The sequence below is a fragment of the Manacus vitellinus genome, unplaced genomic scaffold (assembly GCF_001715985.3).
Source record: "Manacus vitellinus isolate BGI_N305 unplaced genomic scaffold, ASM171598v3 scaffold_43_pilon, whole genome shotgun sequence".
Lineage (NCBI taxonomy): Eukaryota > Metazoa > Chordata > Aves > Passeriformes > Pipridae > Manacus > Manacus vitellinus.
The window spans coordinates 304,784-322,069 of record NW_021940560.1 but is presented as its reverse complement, the minus strand read 5'-3'; the positions used below and the strand labels follow the sequence as shown (position 1 = coordinate 322,069).

General features: G+C 43.7%; 1 protein-coding gene across 1 annotated transcript in view; it reads left to right on the top strand.

Annotated features, from left to right (window-relative positions):
• The first annotated feature begins 1,643 nt into the window (after positions 1-1,643).
• PKP4 (plakophilin 4) overlaps positions 1,644-17,286 on the top strand; it is a 45,825-nt gene continuing 30,182 nt past the window's right edge. Inside the window, 2 exon segments of the mRNA XM_029962175.1 lie at positions 1,644-1,772; positions 11,483-11,595. Of these exon segments, the coding sequence (XP_029818035.1) occupies positions 1,644-1,772; positions 11,483-11,595 (242 nt within the window).

The following is a 17,286-nucleotide window of genomic DNA, read 5'->3' as shown; positions in this document are numbered from 1 at the left end:
CCTGAGTTGGGCTCCTGCTCTGATGTGTTTGGGAAGCAGCTTTTCCTTCTCCTTTTGCCATGGCAGAAGCTGGTGGGTGACCAGGCTCCTGGACCACATATTGTCCCCATGAGTGCTCCACTGCCTCTCATCACTCACATCACTTGAGTTCCCCTGAGACTGTTTGAATCCCTCAGTGGCTGACGTGGAACTGCTCATGAACCGTGTCACCAGCATTTTTAGCAGACAGGAACAGCGTGGTTAATAAAGACCCTGTGCTTGGAGAGGCTCATGGGCCTGAGCAGGAGCCATCCATCTCACGGTGCACATGCCACTGTACAGGAAGCAAAATGAAAGTACTTGTCCTTACACCATCCCTCTTCAGTGTCTGCTCCTCCTGTGTGCCTGAGCCTGCCCGTGGCAGCACAGCACTCCTCTGACAACACTGTGCTTTGCCTGTGCGAGGGCAGAAACCTCCCAGGAGGCCAGTGGTCCTGTAGAGTATTTCCAGAAGAGATCCCTCCAGGGTCAGCTCAAGTCCCCTTCCAACCCAGGGAGAAGGAGGCAGCCCTGCAGCAGAGGCGTGCGCTGACCTTGTGGGTTGCCCTGTCTCTTTCTGGCAGTGGGTGCCCTGTGCTCATCCAGGTGGTCGTGGCTAACACAGCTCTGGGCTGAGGGGTCTTATGGGTCCATCCCCAGCCTTGGAGCCCATTTGCAGCATAAGCATCTCCTAACTCTGTGTAAGGAAGGGAAGGGGGAAGGAACTTGTGTTCCTATTTGTCTGCTCTAGGAATATTGAATGAGTTTGTTCTGAAAATCTAAAATGAAATACGGACTACTTGTAACATTAGACCTTACAAGCTTTGTTTTCTGAAGGAAATTATAGTGTGGTATGTGTGCAGAAGCAACATGAATGCCACCTTTAATAGTTTAATGCTATTTTCAAAGCATTAAACACATTTCATAAGTATTTCTGTAATATTAGTTAATAGTGACTTCGATAATTGAACAAATAAATTGCTTTTTCCCATGGACTGGAATTTTTAGTGCACTGCCTCTGCAATAGTGCAGCTTGGGATTCTTGGATGCTAATCCTGTCAGTCTTTTCCAGGCTATCCATAGCCCAGGGCAATTGCTTTAACTTTGGTATTTTAATTTCCTCTTTTGCAAAAAGAGCACTAGAAGCGTTATTTCCATTAAGTTTTTATTACCATAATTAGTCTCTTCCATGGTTTGCTCCTGACAGCAGAGCATTCTGCTGTTATGTGTCATTCTATGCTGAAAACAGCACGTGCTGAAATGGTACTGATCCTGGGCATTCTTAATGGTTAGCACTACTATTTTTCATGCATCTTGAATTTTGCTTTTTTAATAACCAGCACAAAATAGTGTTTTTAATAATAATCATTAAATGTCGTGCTGCTTGCTTTGCTTCTGCCCAACCCTTGTGTTCTGTGGGTGATTCTGGTCTCTGTTTGTGAAGGTAAAGCACAGTCAAAGCAACATACATTGATATCAGTAATGCAAAGTTCTCTGCTAATTTGGTTAAGTTTGGGAAGTTTTTAGAAAAAAGTATGAGATCATTTATACTCCTGAAAACTTGAATTTTAAACGTCACTGACTCAAAATGTAAACTATCTTAAAATCTTGTTATTGCAGGCAAAATGCCAGCCCCTGAGCAGAGCCCGATGGTGGAGGAGGGGCTGCCCCAGACAGCGCAGGAGACATCAACGGGCCCGGGCATGGAACCAGAGGCTACTGCCACGACCATTTTAGCTTCTGTAAAGGAACAGGTATCTGCTTTGTTTGCAGCAATTTGTCAGTTCACAGTGTGTGTGGAGTTAACAGCTGTCTCTTATTGCACTGCTGGAAAAAACACCCCTGTTTTTTTTCTATAGTGTGTTGCCCAGCGTCACTGTCGTATATTTTGTGTATCAGAGTCTGAATATAAGGGGTTCAGTTACCTGCATTGAACAGAAGCATCATTCTGGTGTTCTGTATCCCTTGGAATGTCTGCATTGCGTTGTAAGTCAGACTGGAAATGCAGGTTTAGTGTTGAAAGAAGAAAAGCTGGTGTCGAATGGATGGAACATTGGAACCGGTCCTTGACCATCCTGCAGAGCTGTGTACAGTGCTGCAGAGACCTGCACATACAGACTGGGTATGATTAATTGCATTTTATTCGAGAATGGGACTTAAACTTTGAGTTTGGTTTCAGTTATCAATACCAAGGTACTAAAGTATTTTAAATCTGCACACATTTATGGGTGTGCATCTAAGGGGATAGTCTCTATAGGAAAATCAAATTGTGTTTGCAGTCAAGTTCAGTCTTAATTTGTAAAAGTTATTCAAAGGGGAAAAAATTGCAGTTTTCTGAAGAAACATTCTGACCAAAGTTTTTGTTGGTGCTTTGGTTTTGGGTTGGTCTTTTTTAAAGAACACAAAGAGAGAAGTAACAGCTTGACTTTCATTGTATCAGAATGAGAAATAATGATGATCTTTCTTGGCTTAATATGGAATTTGTAACATCTGAATATCAGAAGAAATCCACTTTGCTGTCTCTGTTTTGCAACTTCCTTTAAGATGAATAGTGCTTGATTCAAGATGGTAACTCTGAATGCAAACACTTGATGTATTAGTTCTCGTGTGGTCCCATAATAGTGTCCGAGCTGTGGTTGCTGGGATCTCCAGGGATCTCAGTGCCCAGAGCAGTGCCAGGACTGTGGTTGCTGGGGTCTCCAGGGATCTCAGTGCCCAGAGCAGTGCCAGTGCCAGGACTGTGGTTGCTGGGATCTCCAGGGAGGATCTCAGTGCCCAGAGCAGTGCCAGTGCCAGGACTGTGGTTGCTGGGGTCTCCAGGGAGGATGTCAGTGCCCAGGGTGTCTCTGCACTGCTGCAGCAGTTGTGCTCACTCTGAGCTTGCAGTTAGGGCAGCACTGCCTGTAACAGCCTCATACACAAGTGTGCAGTGAAAAGCATTTGTTAGTATTCCCTTGCCTACCCAAGCAGTGTTTTTATATTTTATTAGTCTTAGAGAAAAAATGATAATGGAATATTTCTTCATTTTGAAAATGAGGTTAAAACTTCTCCCCCTTTCCATTCATAAAAAGACTATAAAAAGATACGTGGGCTACTACATCATTAAATTCTGATGAAAACTAAAAAGTTAAAATTGTCATTAACGGTGTTACACAAACTTCAGAACTGGAGCCTTACTGTAGAATGTGGACACATAAAATGAGGATGAAGGGAGGAAGATGTAAATTGTACTTCACTCTTGGAAGTGATAACATGAAAGCATTAAGAGCCAAACTGTTGCTTTCTGGTATTTTTTCTGTTGATAATAATTATGGACACTGACATGTTCAACACCCTTCCTGTGTGGCAGAAAGCCCAGAACAGAATATTTTCCAGTGCGGTTCTTTACTTTATTAAGCTTGAACAGAAACTACTACACTGTTTGCTGTGGCCCAGCTTCCTTTGGTACAGGAATTGCTGTGAGGTGCAGCAGGTCAGTGTTTGTAAAACAGAGCTGCCACACCCTGACTTAAGTACTTCAGAAGCACTGCAGTGGAAACACAATCCAGGAAAGTCTTTATTATTACTTGTCAAATTGTCCAGATTTTAACTTAATAGAAACTTTTAAAATTACTATAGCAGTTCCGAAATAGATAAATTTATTGAATAACTTTAAGCTTCCTGCCATAGCAGAGATACAATAGCCATGATTATATAAAAAGTTGCAGTCATTAGTCTATGAACCCTGCAACCCACTTCTAAATAAACTCTCCGTTTGGTTTTTTTTTCTATAACGCCAAATTAGTTTAGCAACTGTTTTACCAAACTGGAGTGTGTCCCCTGAACTCCAAGCAGACCCTCATTGAGTCAGGTGTCAGGTGGCTGGGTAAATCTCCCTTGGTTATATTTTAGGAAAGAAACGTTTCAATTCACTCTTAGTGTATAAAATAATAGAACAAGTGTAACCTGTGAGAAATTTAGATTGCTACACCTTTGTACTTTACTGACAAAGCTCAAGTTCCATTTGAGTGTGAAAACACATCCCTCGTTAATATAAATTCCAGCAGTGCTACCACAAGCCCCACTGGCTTTGGCTAGGGCAGGGGACAGTTCTGTCCCCAGACTGAGTTATTTTGTGGGTACACAGGCAGGTGTGCTCTTGGCTCACAGTCAGGGGAGCACTGACTCGTGCTGGTATAACTGGTATCTCTAGTTAGTGACCTGCCGAGCCACTGAGACACTCCCAGGTCCATGGGGCCAGCTGGGATTCCCCAAGGGCACTGAGGGAGCTGCAGAGGAGCTCACCCAGCCACTCACCATCATTTATCATCAGTCCTGGCTCACCAGAGAGCTCCCCAGTGACTGGAGGTGCCACTGTGCTGCCCATCCACAGGAAGGCTTGGAAGTCTCTTATCCATATTAAAAGTAAATAGAGTATTTTTGTACTAAAATAACAGCTTGTTAAAAATTGTAGGGGCAGCAGCGTAGCAGTAATATTTTTAGGGGATTAGAATGTAGGGCAGCTAGTTGTCAACTGCTCCTGGCATGTTTGTGGAATCACTGCTTCTTTCCATGTGCGAGCTGTACCCTGCTGGATTTGGAATGAGCTGCTGCTGAACTGTGAAGATTAAATTGGATCATTTGGAATTGTGGATTTCCTGCTTAGCATGTTAGTTTTCAGTGATTGGGCTGAGAGAAAAGGTCTCACAGGAAAAACCATTCATCGATGCAATTTTCAAAAGTAAGTGGAGTATGCTGATTTTGATGTCTTTGCTAAGAGAGAAGCACTTGCAGCACTGGCAGGTTTTGTAGTTTGGTTTAGTTGTTATTGACACCTAGAGATGGACAATCTCTCACCTTTTCTATTGTTAACCAGAGACAGGGAAAGAATGATTGGATATGCTTTCAGATGGATAATCATAAATCCTTTGGGTTTCCCTTAGTGTTTTCCTAGAAGTGTTCTAATGTTCAACACTTCAGCAAAATCTTTTCCTTTTGTATAAGTGTATTGAACCATATTGTATAAATAGAGAACTTGCAATTTGCTTTTTTTGCTTCTTTATTGTTTAAGTACAATTTTTTCATGTAGTTATTGAGATTTTTATAGTTTATGGTTTCTGCTGTTTAGAAGCATTTCTAGTTTCAGTGAGTCAAGTCTGAGAAACCAGCTTCCCAAAGGTTGTATTCTAGGACAAAATATATGCCACTCCTGTCTCATTTCCTTAACCAAAATTCTCTGTACTCCTTTTTCCATGTGAAGGTCTAGAAGTTAATTCTCTTGTCTCGCATGTACTGTTCGGCTTCTGAGAAGAAACTCCCCTGGTGGAAGAGCCTGCCCAGAAGTGTGGGTGCCCTTGAAATACACTGGGGCACTGACACCCTTTGTAGCACCCTTAGTGTGGGTAAGCAGGCTGTGTGCTCAGCAGTGGCTGAGCCCCGTGCCCAGCTGGCAGAGCACACTGGGCTCCACACCGATCTCAGCAGCCCCAGTGCTGTCATGAGGCTCACAGAGGATGTGTCAGAGGCAGCCAGGAATGCCTCCAGTGCCATTCTTCCCTTCTGACACTGCCATCAGTAAGCTTTCTATGAACTGCTGAAAGTCTGATCCCTCGTCAGCTAGAGCAGCACTAAAGTGTTGTACCAGACTAGTGAACAATGCGGGCATAAAAGTATTAAGGGCTTTAATGGTCTGCTGCTGTTGAATGCAGAGTAAGTGTGATCAGCCAGTAATTGTAGCTATGTCATTTCACATCCTGTAATCTGTGATTCTCTGCACTGCCCAATTTTTTATCTTTTGTCTTCTATTTTGGAAGATCCTGAGATACTGAAAGCATGCAAATGCAGTTGTGTGCGTGAGTAAACTTAATTTTTACAGACAGTATTGAGGTTGCTCTTATATGGTTAGTTAAAAGTACAGGTTTTTTCTGAAATAGATTCTGGTAGAGAATTTAAATATCAGGTCACTACAGTATGGCATTCATGTTGGAAAATACAATATGTTTTTAAGTAGTCGATGGATCTCTCTCTGAATTACAGCAACTTGAAATGTAGCACTCTGCATAGATCAGTGCAGGAGATTAATGTGAAGGAAGGCATAAGTGAACTTAATTTTGTTTGTCCTCTTCTTTGTTGCATGTTTGTATCATAAAAATATCTGAAATGTTGTTGCCTTTTCTGTACCACTGTGTGAACTTTCATAGGCGATGGGAGTTGTGTGGCTCTGCACTGTGTGTGGCAGTGAATGAGAAATAGTAAATGCGAGGTAAAATATTCCTCTCAGATGTGGGCTGCACTTTCTTAGATCAGCAACTTGAGCTATTGAAAGAGTCTTAACTCAATTGTTCAACAGGCAACATTTTTGTGATTAGGAACACATTTCATAGTTCAGCTGACAATTACCTTGGTCGTGTTTCACAGACAGTGACATTTGGTGGTTGAAGCAACTTAGCATATGCCAGTGTTACTGCAGCTTGGAGTACCAGCCCATCCGTGTCCTGTCTTCTGCCACAGCAGCCCCTGACAACTGGCCAAGAAGCTGCAAGGGATGCATCTGTCTGTTAGAGACACTGTCTCCCTCAGCTATCCCAGCTACCCAGTCTGGGTCTGACTAGCCAGGCATGAACCACCAAAAGGAGTCTGTGACTTCACTGCTTGTGCCATTGCTGCTGATTCTTGCAGACCTGTCACCACAAAATCTTCCATTAGCCACCTGGACCACCCTTTGTTCAAAGTTTCAAGTTATTGGTGTTTTGCCAGGAGTATTCACAACAGGGCAGGAGGAAAGTAATTTTTGATTTTTTAGCATTGTAATCTAGATTCCTCATTCTCATCCATGTTACTGCAGTATGAAAGTTCCTCATTTACAGAAATTAAAAGGGTGAGTCTGCAACATGGTATCATGATGGGATGCAGATAGAAGGCACAGAATTGCCTCTAAACCTTCTTTTATTTATTATCCAAAGCATGCAACAGAACAACAGTCTTCACGGTCAGTCATGCAAACTGCATTCCCATTACTTACCCACTGTCAAATATTTGCTGGCAATAGCCCAGCCCAGCGTGTTGGTGGTTGTTGTCCCTTGCCAGGGAGCCACCAGCCTGTCAGAGGCACTCAGCTTTCACATGGCAAAAGGATTCAGTTGTCAGGGTTGGTGTAACTGGCCTGGTCTGTACCTTGCGGCAGGGATGTGTCATCTCGAGTCAGATCTCGGCATCGCTGCCAAGAAATTACCAGGGCACGTGGAGCTCGCCAGGGAAGAGCTCGTGGTCACCTGGGGTGAACACCACGACGTCAACACCCCATGCAGGCTTTGTCCCTCCTCTGAAAGCTTCAGCCTCCAAAAGGAAATGACACAGCTCTAAAATGTGCTGGGCTCTGGTTCTCACTCCTGGCAGCCTGTGTGCCTGCAGCCGGTACAGCTGCCTCCCAGAGCAAGCTGCTGTGTGCTTCCTGCTCTGAACCTGCAACTGTGGTTAAAGCTGTCATTTTCTCTAGTTTTGTTTTAAGAATTATGGTCTGTGGTTTTGCAGTGGAATTTAGGTTCTGAGCACAAAACCCGTGATTTGATAAGATAATTAAGTAGTTACTGCTAAAGGGGTGAATAAAATTACAGGTTAGTTTTTTTTTCCCTTGGTGTATATTGGATAGACTTGGAAAAAAGTGGTTCTGGCCAAGCCAGAGTAGTGTGTCTGTGTGAGGAGATTTGGTTGCTCCTTGGAATGCAGTATGACAGCGTGTTCTGTGACCTGCACCTGTAATTTCAGTATGTGCTTGCCACATGGATATTCTGCTGCAAATGCTAATAAGCTTATTAAGAGTTGTCTTTGAGTCCTACGATGCCATTTTGTCATCAGGTAGTGCTGTAGTAGGCAGTGGGTTGTGATTTGTGCCCAGGGCAGCAGCTCCTCTCTGCTGGGAGCTCCCTGTTTGAGGAGCATGCTCTCCCACTGCTCCCAGAGAGCTGACCAGGGAGACAAATTGCAGGAGATTCCTGCCAGAACCGGTGTGCTGTCTGATAGATACACACCGTGGGGGGTAGGTCCATTCAAAGTGGTATAAAATGTCTTTATAAGGAAGCATAAACTAGGAAGGTGATCGATTTCAAATTGATTAGGACTTAGTTTTCTATAGTAATACTATGATTTAAGCTAAAAGAAAAAAGGCTTAAAGCATTCCAGCTGTAAACAAGATGGGACCTCTAAAACTATCCCTGTTGTCTATTTATGCAGGTGCTTAATACCTATCACCTCCAGCTGCACATACCAAATTTAAGAAGACACACACAAAAGTCAGCACTTGTTTCAAAAAGTCTGTAAACTGCTGCTTTCCTGGGCTCCCAGGCTGCCCATGCCAGAACGTACTCACACTACAAAATAGAGATGGGTTGGTTTTTTCTGCTGTGCTTGCACTTACAAAAGCACTTTAGATCTCCCTGAGCATCAGAGTGATTTCAAACTGGCAGATGAGTTGCAGGCCTCTTACCCCTCTGCTGCTCAGTGCACTGTGGGGCTTGTGGGCTTTCTGGTCAACACCAAAACAGAGGGATGAAGAACAGTGTAGGCAGCTGATGCTGTTGGTCCAAACTCAGCAGTGCAAGTGCTTCACAAGTGACCGAGCAGGACTTGGTGTTTTTTTCTCTTATTTCTCCTTAACGCAGGTTTTGTGATAGAATTGAGTGACTTTTGCTTTTTGAACATAGTATAAATAAATGAAGTAAAATATATTGCTCTGTTACCCGTTTATTCCATTCACCACTCCCACTCTCAAGAAAAGTTGAATTACAGTTCTTTTGTTATAACTGGCTTTGAAGTTTTGCAGTGTGGGGCAAAAAATAGGGATTTTTACTTAAATAGGCAATTTGTTACTTTGGATGTTATGCAACAAGGGGTCTTCTAGAATAATGTGTTCACTAATGCTTCTGTATGTAATGAAAAGGCAGATTAATAGAGATTGCTTGAATGGAAGCAGGTAATGGCTAGCATATGTTTTACTTTATTAATCTGATTAAAAGATTGGTAAATAACAATAGGTTCACATTCAGAGTTTGCATCTGTGACATTGCTATTTGAATATTGGTTTAAGAGTAAGGAACAGGAAACAGCTTTAAACATAGGCTAAATATTTTCTGTTATTTCTGCAAACAAGCAGCACAGTACTGTGTATTTTGAAGGTTTGTGTTTGTTACATGCTGTACAGTACACCCATCATTTACTCTGGAAGAAGCTTGTCTTGCTGACATTTGCTCCAAAACTCACAGAGCTTCAGCATCTGAATGGATTTTTTTTGAAATCACGGCATTCTCTGCTAGCATGTGAATGACATTCTGGAGAATCAGCTTTTAGATGGATGTATCATCTATATTCTGACTTAGAATTGGAAAATAAATTATCATTTATTAATTTATTTGACTTTTTTTGCTTAAGACAAACTGTCTGAATGAGCTGACTGGAGCCTGTGGACCCTCGTGGTATAACATGAAGCTGTATCAAGCCAAGCACTGGTGTCAGACTGTGACAACTGGGTCTCTGTGTCATACAAACCTTTGGATATTCTCCATGCTTTCTGTTCCAGTCACAGGCCCATGAGGTTTGTGGTGGTCTGTGGGTTATCATATTTGTGAGGCTCTTCATCTCAGGTCTTGGAATTAAAATGATTTAGCTGTAGAATTCTGTTTAAAAGCAGCTTTAAATAAAATCTGAGTTTAGAACATATGTCTGAAATGCTCTTTCAAATCTGAGCATCCACTGTGCCAAGCTTTTCCAATGCTGGGGCTTGCCAGCAATGCCAGCCTCTTGGCAGGGGTGGCCAGGAGGAGGCTGAGGGCCCCGGTTCCCCCCATAACTCCAGTGTATCCTCTGCTCCCCGAGTGGAGCAGCAGCAGAAAAGCACAGTCTGCTCTGTGGGTGCTCCTGGGCGGGGGCAGTGCTGGGAGAGCTCCACGTCCTGAGTGCCAAACCTGGGGTTGTGGCCAACATTCGGGATGTGAGGGTGTGGTTATTTGGTTTGGTTAGGGAGCTCTCGAAGTGTTTGGAAGTGTCCACAATCCCTCGTGTCCTCTGGGAGGGGCAGGAGGCTCTGTGTGGAACAGCCCGTGTGGGGAGCGGGGCTCAGAGTGTCCGGAGCAGCCTTTTTGGTTCTGCCATCTCATCTGGTCCTTCTGGCAGGAGGGCACCTGCTGTTTGCCCTGGCCCTGAGCTGCCTTCCTGAGGAGATAGGTGCCAGTTAGTCTTCTTTTGTGGGGTTCTTGGAGGGGATCTCCTTGTGTTGTCAGTACTACTTCTGCAAGGTAAATCTTGGGGTTAGAGTACCTTTTCCCTTCTGTTACTCTGAGTCTCCTGTGGAAGTCCTCAAGGCAGGACCTGGGAGCAGAGGTCCCTGCAGAGTGCTGGGAGCCGTGGAGCACTGCTGAACCACCCTTCATCTTGCTGAAGAGGGAGTGGAAGGAGAGCCATTCATGAGAGGGGGGTGGTTCAGCCCTGTTCTGTGTGATGTGAGGTGTGAGGGAACAGTTGTCATGAGCTGTGATCCCTGGCACTGTGCGAGGGGGAGAGCTCATGTGCAGTACCATTACATGAGTTACACACAGGGAAAAACCTGGTCAGTAATTTGAGCTGTCAAGTCAAAGGAGTGCTCTGTGCTGTACTTGACCTGTATGTAAGACTTGCTTCATCAGATCATTAAATATTTGTGTTCATCTATTTTTATATAGTGTTGAACAGTTTACCTAAACTTCAGAGGGTTTACAATATCAGTTTGAAAAGTAATGTGATTGCTCGATAGAAGCCTTTTCTGTGGTTCATTAACGCTAAGTGTGGATGAGAACACCCCCAATATCCCTTGATGTGGCACAGTCTCATTTCAGAGTGCTGTAGGAAATGGTTCCAGGTTTCAGTAACACCCACCCTGTGCAGCACTGGTATCCCGTGTCACCCTCACAAGGTTACATTCCACAGGCCCGTTACAAAGGCTCAGGTTTGGTACCTTTGACCAAGAAATGTGACAAAAGCTGAACTCAGGTGAAATAGCTCATCTGTACCCTCAGCCAGTTTGAAATGATAAATGTTAAGGTTTCCAAGTACAGAAGTCAGAATGTGGAATAGTTTAGGATTTGAAGGTTTGTGATTGTAAAGGTTAGGATATGGTATTTTCCAGTTTCCTTGTTTATAGATGCAATTGAAGACTGATTTTACAGGCACTGATTTTGTTAGATTGTGGGAACATAAGGAGACACAAAAATTTTAATTGCAGGAGGAATAAAATCCAAAAATGCTTAAACATGTTTTTCTTTTTGTAACAGGTGATAAATCAATATTTGCATGAATCACTGATTTAAGGAACCATTAAATTTCCACTTTATAGTTTATTCCCCTAAGGAAGAGTCAAAACAAAAAAACATGATTGTGATGAATCAGTGATTGTTTCAGAGTTAATCTACACCCATTTTTTAACATCAAGAATGCTTTTCTTTTTATTTTGAAATTTCAGGAGCTCCAATTTCAAAGACTTACCAGAGAACTGGAAGTGGAAAGGCAAATTGTGGCTAATCAGCTAGAGAGATGTAGGCTTGGAGCAGAGTCACCAAGTGTCGCCAGCACAAGGTACAGGTCCTGATGACTTTACTTTCATTTGTCCCATAAGTTAAAGGCTTTTTAGTGGTACTTATGTCCTCTTCATATATTTTCACTGGTAGCTATTCACCTCCATTAACGTCCAAAGTATTAAAAAAATGCGGATTTGCTGTGAAGAGTTATGGGACAGTTTCAAGAGGTCTTCTAATAATTGATTACATTTTCAATAGAATGTATGGTGTAAAGCTTTAATTTCTCTCTAAATATGTTAAATTTTACTTTTTAGATTCAACCCAGGAGAAATAGAGTAGACTTACACATATTTGTGTCAAAGTAATGATGCTAGTTAAATGCAGTAATCCAATTATTTATTTTTTGTCCTAAATTAACTATCCAGTTTCATTCAGCTTTTCTGAAACTGTCTGTCATTACATGTGTTTTCAGGGAACATCTTGCTATAAGTGTGTTTCTGGCATATGTACATAGTGTGAAACATTCCTCATGTATTTTCTATGGAATGACTGTAGCTATGGCAAAGCATTTGTTAGTGTTTCAGGTGTAAGTATTCTGATTATTTATTTATTTTAATTCCCCAGCAGTCTTTGTAAGTCTAAATGTGTTTGAGGACTCACTGATCTCAAGCATGTGAAATGAATCAGAAAGCCTCGATAACATGTGTCCTTATGAACCATTTGTACCTGCAGTTTGGGTTCCAGCAGAGCTCCTGCTGGCATGGATTTAGAGTGTACTCTAAACATTAGTGTTTCTTGCCTTAAGTACTGTTTGTTTCTGGATTCCTTCAGCAGTAAACCTGGGTATCATCTGAAATGTTTCCCTCTGTGGTCATAATAAATATTTCTGCAAATTAAATGGAAAGTTGTTCCTACAAAAACTTAAGAAACAGGAGGCAATTATTTAAAAATAGATTTTAAAAATCCAATGTACCAGCTAACAGAGGTGTTTTTATACATCAAACTACTTGAGGTGTGAATGTGATGCTGCATTACTTTTGTGCTGAGGGACATGGGCTTAAAGCTTGGTCTGGGCAATATGTCCTGGCACGTGTGTGGTGTTGGTTAATGCTTTGACTTACTCTGTAAGGGGGATATCCCTTTTAAGAGATGTGTGAGAAGCTGGGGAAAACCAGTTAATCTGTACTTGAACAGCTTTCATTTCTTCACAGACAGTTGCTTCCAGTGTAGTTAGAAGAACTGTTGAAAGATTTAAGGGAAAACAATCTCTTAGAACAGTTTCACAGCAAACACAAGTACAACAGCAAAATTTAGAGCCATGAGAAGATACCTGCATTTCCCCAAAGTAGGTGATGTAAATGTTTTGCTAAGGCTGACAAGAAATTAAATAAACATGAAGAGGGCATGGAGAAAACTCTTGGAAATGGAATGCTGTACTGAGAGATGAGTCATGGGCAGCTCACAGCCTGCTCCCAGAAACAGGGACAACTTGGTTTGGGAGCAAGGTGATGTTTCTCCTGACCAGATGAAAGAGTTGCCTGGCAGAGTCTTATATTAAAAACCAAAAACCAAACAACTGCCCCTCCCCATGAAAAAATTACAAACCCTAAAAAAGCCAGCAGAACTAAAACATAAGAGTCATACAACTTTTTATTTTTATCCTTTGTTCAAGTTTTCTGTCCCTGAGGAAATCAACAGTGCTTTGTTTCAAAGCCAGTGCTTTAATCTCCTTTATTGTGGTTAAAATGTTTGGGAGCATTCCGTGTCAGAGTCTAACCGAAGGGTTTGCTGACCTCAGTGGCCAGAGCAGTTCTCTGATTTACCCACTGCTGTCCTGGCCCTGGTGTGGCTCTGCTGCCAGTGATTGGACTGTCACCTCCCAGGGGGCACCTGAGGGACTCCCACCTCACCGCAAGGTTCCTTCTGGTGCTTTTGATTGTGAGAAAGGAGTGTTGCTTTGTACACGTGGACAAAGCAAAGCAAACACAGGTCCTTGTAGGTCAGGCTTGTTGGTCTGTTCCCACCTGTGTTACAAGTGCACAGTAACTGCAGGCAGGGCAGAGGAGCAGCTGATTTGCTGTCCTGAAGGGGGTGTGAAGGATGGGAAGGAGACCTGGTCTGTGGATCCTCAGCAGTTGTGTGATGGGTGGAGTAGGAGGCACTCAATCAGCCGCAGCCCTGGAGTCCAATACAGTTTATTCTTGTGTACTTGTAAGTTACTTGCATGTTAAAATTATTTCTTCTCATAATTAATTTTTATAACTGGGTACTGTGCTCAGTACTCTTAAGATATTTCATGGCATCCCATACATTTCAAACTTCTTAAGAACTTGAAATTGCGCGATTAGTGTCACATGTGAGTATTAAAGGGCTTTCCCAGTGCTGTGCATGACAAGACAGGAGATAACAGAGTGGGGAGTCAGTGTGAGGTTTCAGTTGCCTCCTCTTGCTTTTGTTTTGTGCTGTACCACGCACAGGTTTCTGTCGGAAGCCGCTGGGCTGTTCAGCCTCCCCTACAGAGGCAATATTGCAGCTGCCATTCCCTCTGTGCTGTGGCTGCTCTGCTGGGTTCAGTTCTGGCTGCCAGCTGTGTGGGAGCACACCGTGATGCAGGGGGACAGCCATGGGGCTCAGGCAGATGTGTGGCACAGGCTCTGGGGCCGGGGGACAGCCGTGGTACCAGGGCTCAGCCCACAGTGCTGAACACACTGGCCTGACTCTCACAGCTGGCTGGTTCCTTTCCTCAGTTGCTGTTGTGTGACTCAGGAAGGCTGAGTGGTGTGGGGAACCAAAAGGCTCTTGCTTATCAGTGGGACAGTCCTGCACTGATAACAGCAGTTTGTCACACACACTTCAATGCAAGTGTGTAACTGGCACACCTGACTCTTTGGAATGCAGCCCCTTGGGCAGCACCAGAACTGATAAAGGAAATTTTAGCACTTTTGACAGTCACTTTGATTAATGATGTGCCTGCCTGAGGTCCTCTGGGTTTTGAAAGATCAAATGTATTTTGTAACCACAAGGGTGGTTTATTTTCTCTGCGTTTCCCACTGGACTAGAATGTGCAGTTTCTATAGTAGCAGGCAGTATTGCAGAGCAGTTCAGCACAGTGCTGTGCTCTGTGATGGACACTCAAACTGCCAGTGAGGTGCACATGTGCTGCATTTCATGGGCACATGTTTTTCTCACCCAAACTGTGCCTTCTGTCCCACCTGAGGAGCAGTGCCATGTGGGACACCCCAAACTGTGCCAACCTCCTGCCAGGGCATTTCATAGCAGGCAGGGGCACATTTGTCCTGACCTGACCACTCTCAGTGAGCTCATCTGGGGTAATTCTCCTCACAGAAACTGGTTTCAGTTTGCTCCGATGATGTGTCAAATGCTTCAGCATTTCTAAGGGTATATTTGAAATTGTTTGCATTATATTCATGTTACCAAACTTTCATGGCAAATTATAAACTCAAAAAAACCTACCTTTAGGATCAGAGTTGGAGTGCTTTTGGGGCATGCTATCTTTTATCTTGCTCCACAGAAAGTTAAAAGTGCTGTCTTTATTTATGTCTGCATCAAAAATGAGTGAACCTTGTGAAGTATTTTGTCATAGTTCCCAAATCCATGTTTTTGTTTCATTTACTCAGGCTGTAAGCCTTTCTGAAATTCCACCAAAGCTTTTGAATGCCAAAAGACTTGAAGAATTTGAAGGTTTTAATGCAATTTGCTGATGATCAAATATGAAAAAAAATTGTAGCTTACAGATTAGTTGCTCTGGTACTAAGTTGAAAAGTGATGGTTTAACACTGACCTCCACTGCATATGTCAATACTTATTGCCTCACCCAGGAGTAGCCTGGGCCACAGAACAGGGCTGTTGTTTTTCCTGTGAATGTCCACCTCCCACTCAGCAGGGCGGGAGAGGCAGAGTGACTGTGTTGGCTGAGTTGTGGCTCTCCCGAGGCTGGGCCGAGTGAGCCGTGGGCTGCAGCAGGTGGATGTGCTGGATCAGGGGGCACATGTCACCTGTCCTCCTCAGGAGGGGCACTGACCCCCGGGCACCCCAGCCCCGCACACAGCAGGGGCTCCAGTGCAGAGCCCTGGCACGGCTGAGTGCAGTCCCTCAGGCCTTCCCTTGGCTGCCAGTCCCTCAGGCCTTCCCTTAGCTAAGGGAGGCACCAGTCCCTGCCGTGGGAGGTGACATCCGTCAGGATGAGCGGGTGTAGTATCCCAGACTTGAGTATTGCAGAATTCAGCTTTCTGATTTCAGCCCCAGAGCACAGTGCTTGCCTGGGTCAGCCAGCGAGCCCCAGGCCTGCCTGCTCCTGGTGGCAGCACTGGTTAATTTGTGTGGGGAGCGTGGGATGGCTGTGGTACCTGGTACAGGGGCTGGCAGAATGGGTAGAGGAATGAGGTGTATTGGTGAAATCAAGAGGATAGCTGTTAGGAAAGTTGAAGACTAAAAAATTGCCTCATTTAGTTCAAATGTTTGTGAAAATGTCTGCTTACCGGTATCAATAAGAAAAACAAAAATATGAAATGTCATTGCACTGATTCTCCTGGTTGCCCATTGCTTGTAATGTGTATTACAAGTTTATAGAGTTGAGTAAATGGCATTTGATTTGAGACATGCCCCTATACCAAGAATTCAGTTACACAAAGCTTTGAGCCTTCGTACTGCATGTAGTTGTAAATGTGTAGTTGATGTAGATATTTAAAATGGAAGATAAAGGACAAGTAAGACAATACATTCAGCCTGAACAGGCACTTGAGCACTGGCTGGCAGCTCTGGGGGAGCAGCAAGCCCGGATCCCTGGGAACAGCCCGGATCCCTGGGAACAGCCCAGATCCCTGGGAACAGCCCGGATCCCTGGGAACAGCCCAGATCCCTGGGAACAGCCCGGATCCCTGGGAACAGCCCGGATCCCTGGGAACAGCCCGGATCCCTGGGAACAGCCCGTTCCTGCTGGTGCCTCACAGCACAGATGTATTCCAACGATGGAAGTGTAGCCAAGCAGTGAGCTGAAATGCTACAGAAATATGTGTGAAGTACATACATTTTAAACAGAATTATATTTTTAGCTTTTTACAGCTTTTCACCATTTTATAAATATTTAATAAATAATACTAAATTTTTTTCAGCTGTTGCCTTTTTTTGATGACAACAGCAGTATAGCCAACCAATGAAGGTAGGCAGTGGAAATCACTGCTTTTCTCTCAAGTGGTGCTGTTTAAAAAGAATTACTGTTCACCTGATGGAGTACTTGCAAATATAATAGGCTTAAACTGTTTCATGTTATGTAATACCTATGAAAGATGCACTGGGAATTGAACTGTCCAGGCTAGGAACTGGGGAATCATAGTTGTGTTTACATAATTTTTGAAAAATAGCACAGTGCTAAATAAAATCAGCAATCTGAAATCAGAATTTCCCTAGATGTCAGTTCCTGAAGCCTTCCTGTCCCATGCACAGGTGCTGGCCCGGTCCCGGCCGTGACCTCCACCAGCCACTTCTGCCTTTGCAGGGCGGCACAGCCATGCCACTGAGAGGGATGGAGGCCCCTGCTCCAACCTGGAAATCCAGAGCTGGAAAGAGTTTGTTTGAGAGCTGCCATGTGAAAATGTAAAATAGTGCTGGAGATCCTTAGTGGGTTTTGTCTATAAATGACTTCCTACAAAACCTTTTCTGTTTATCAGATTATTATCTGTTCCACCTTGGTAGCTGGTTCAATTCTGTGTCTAAAACAGCTTTGTACTAA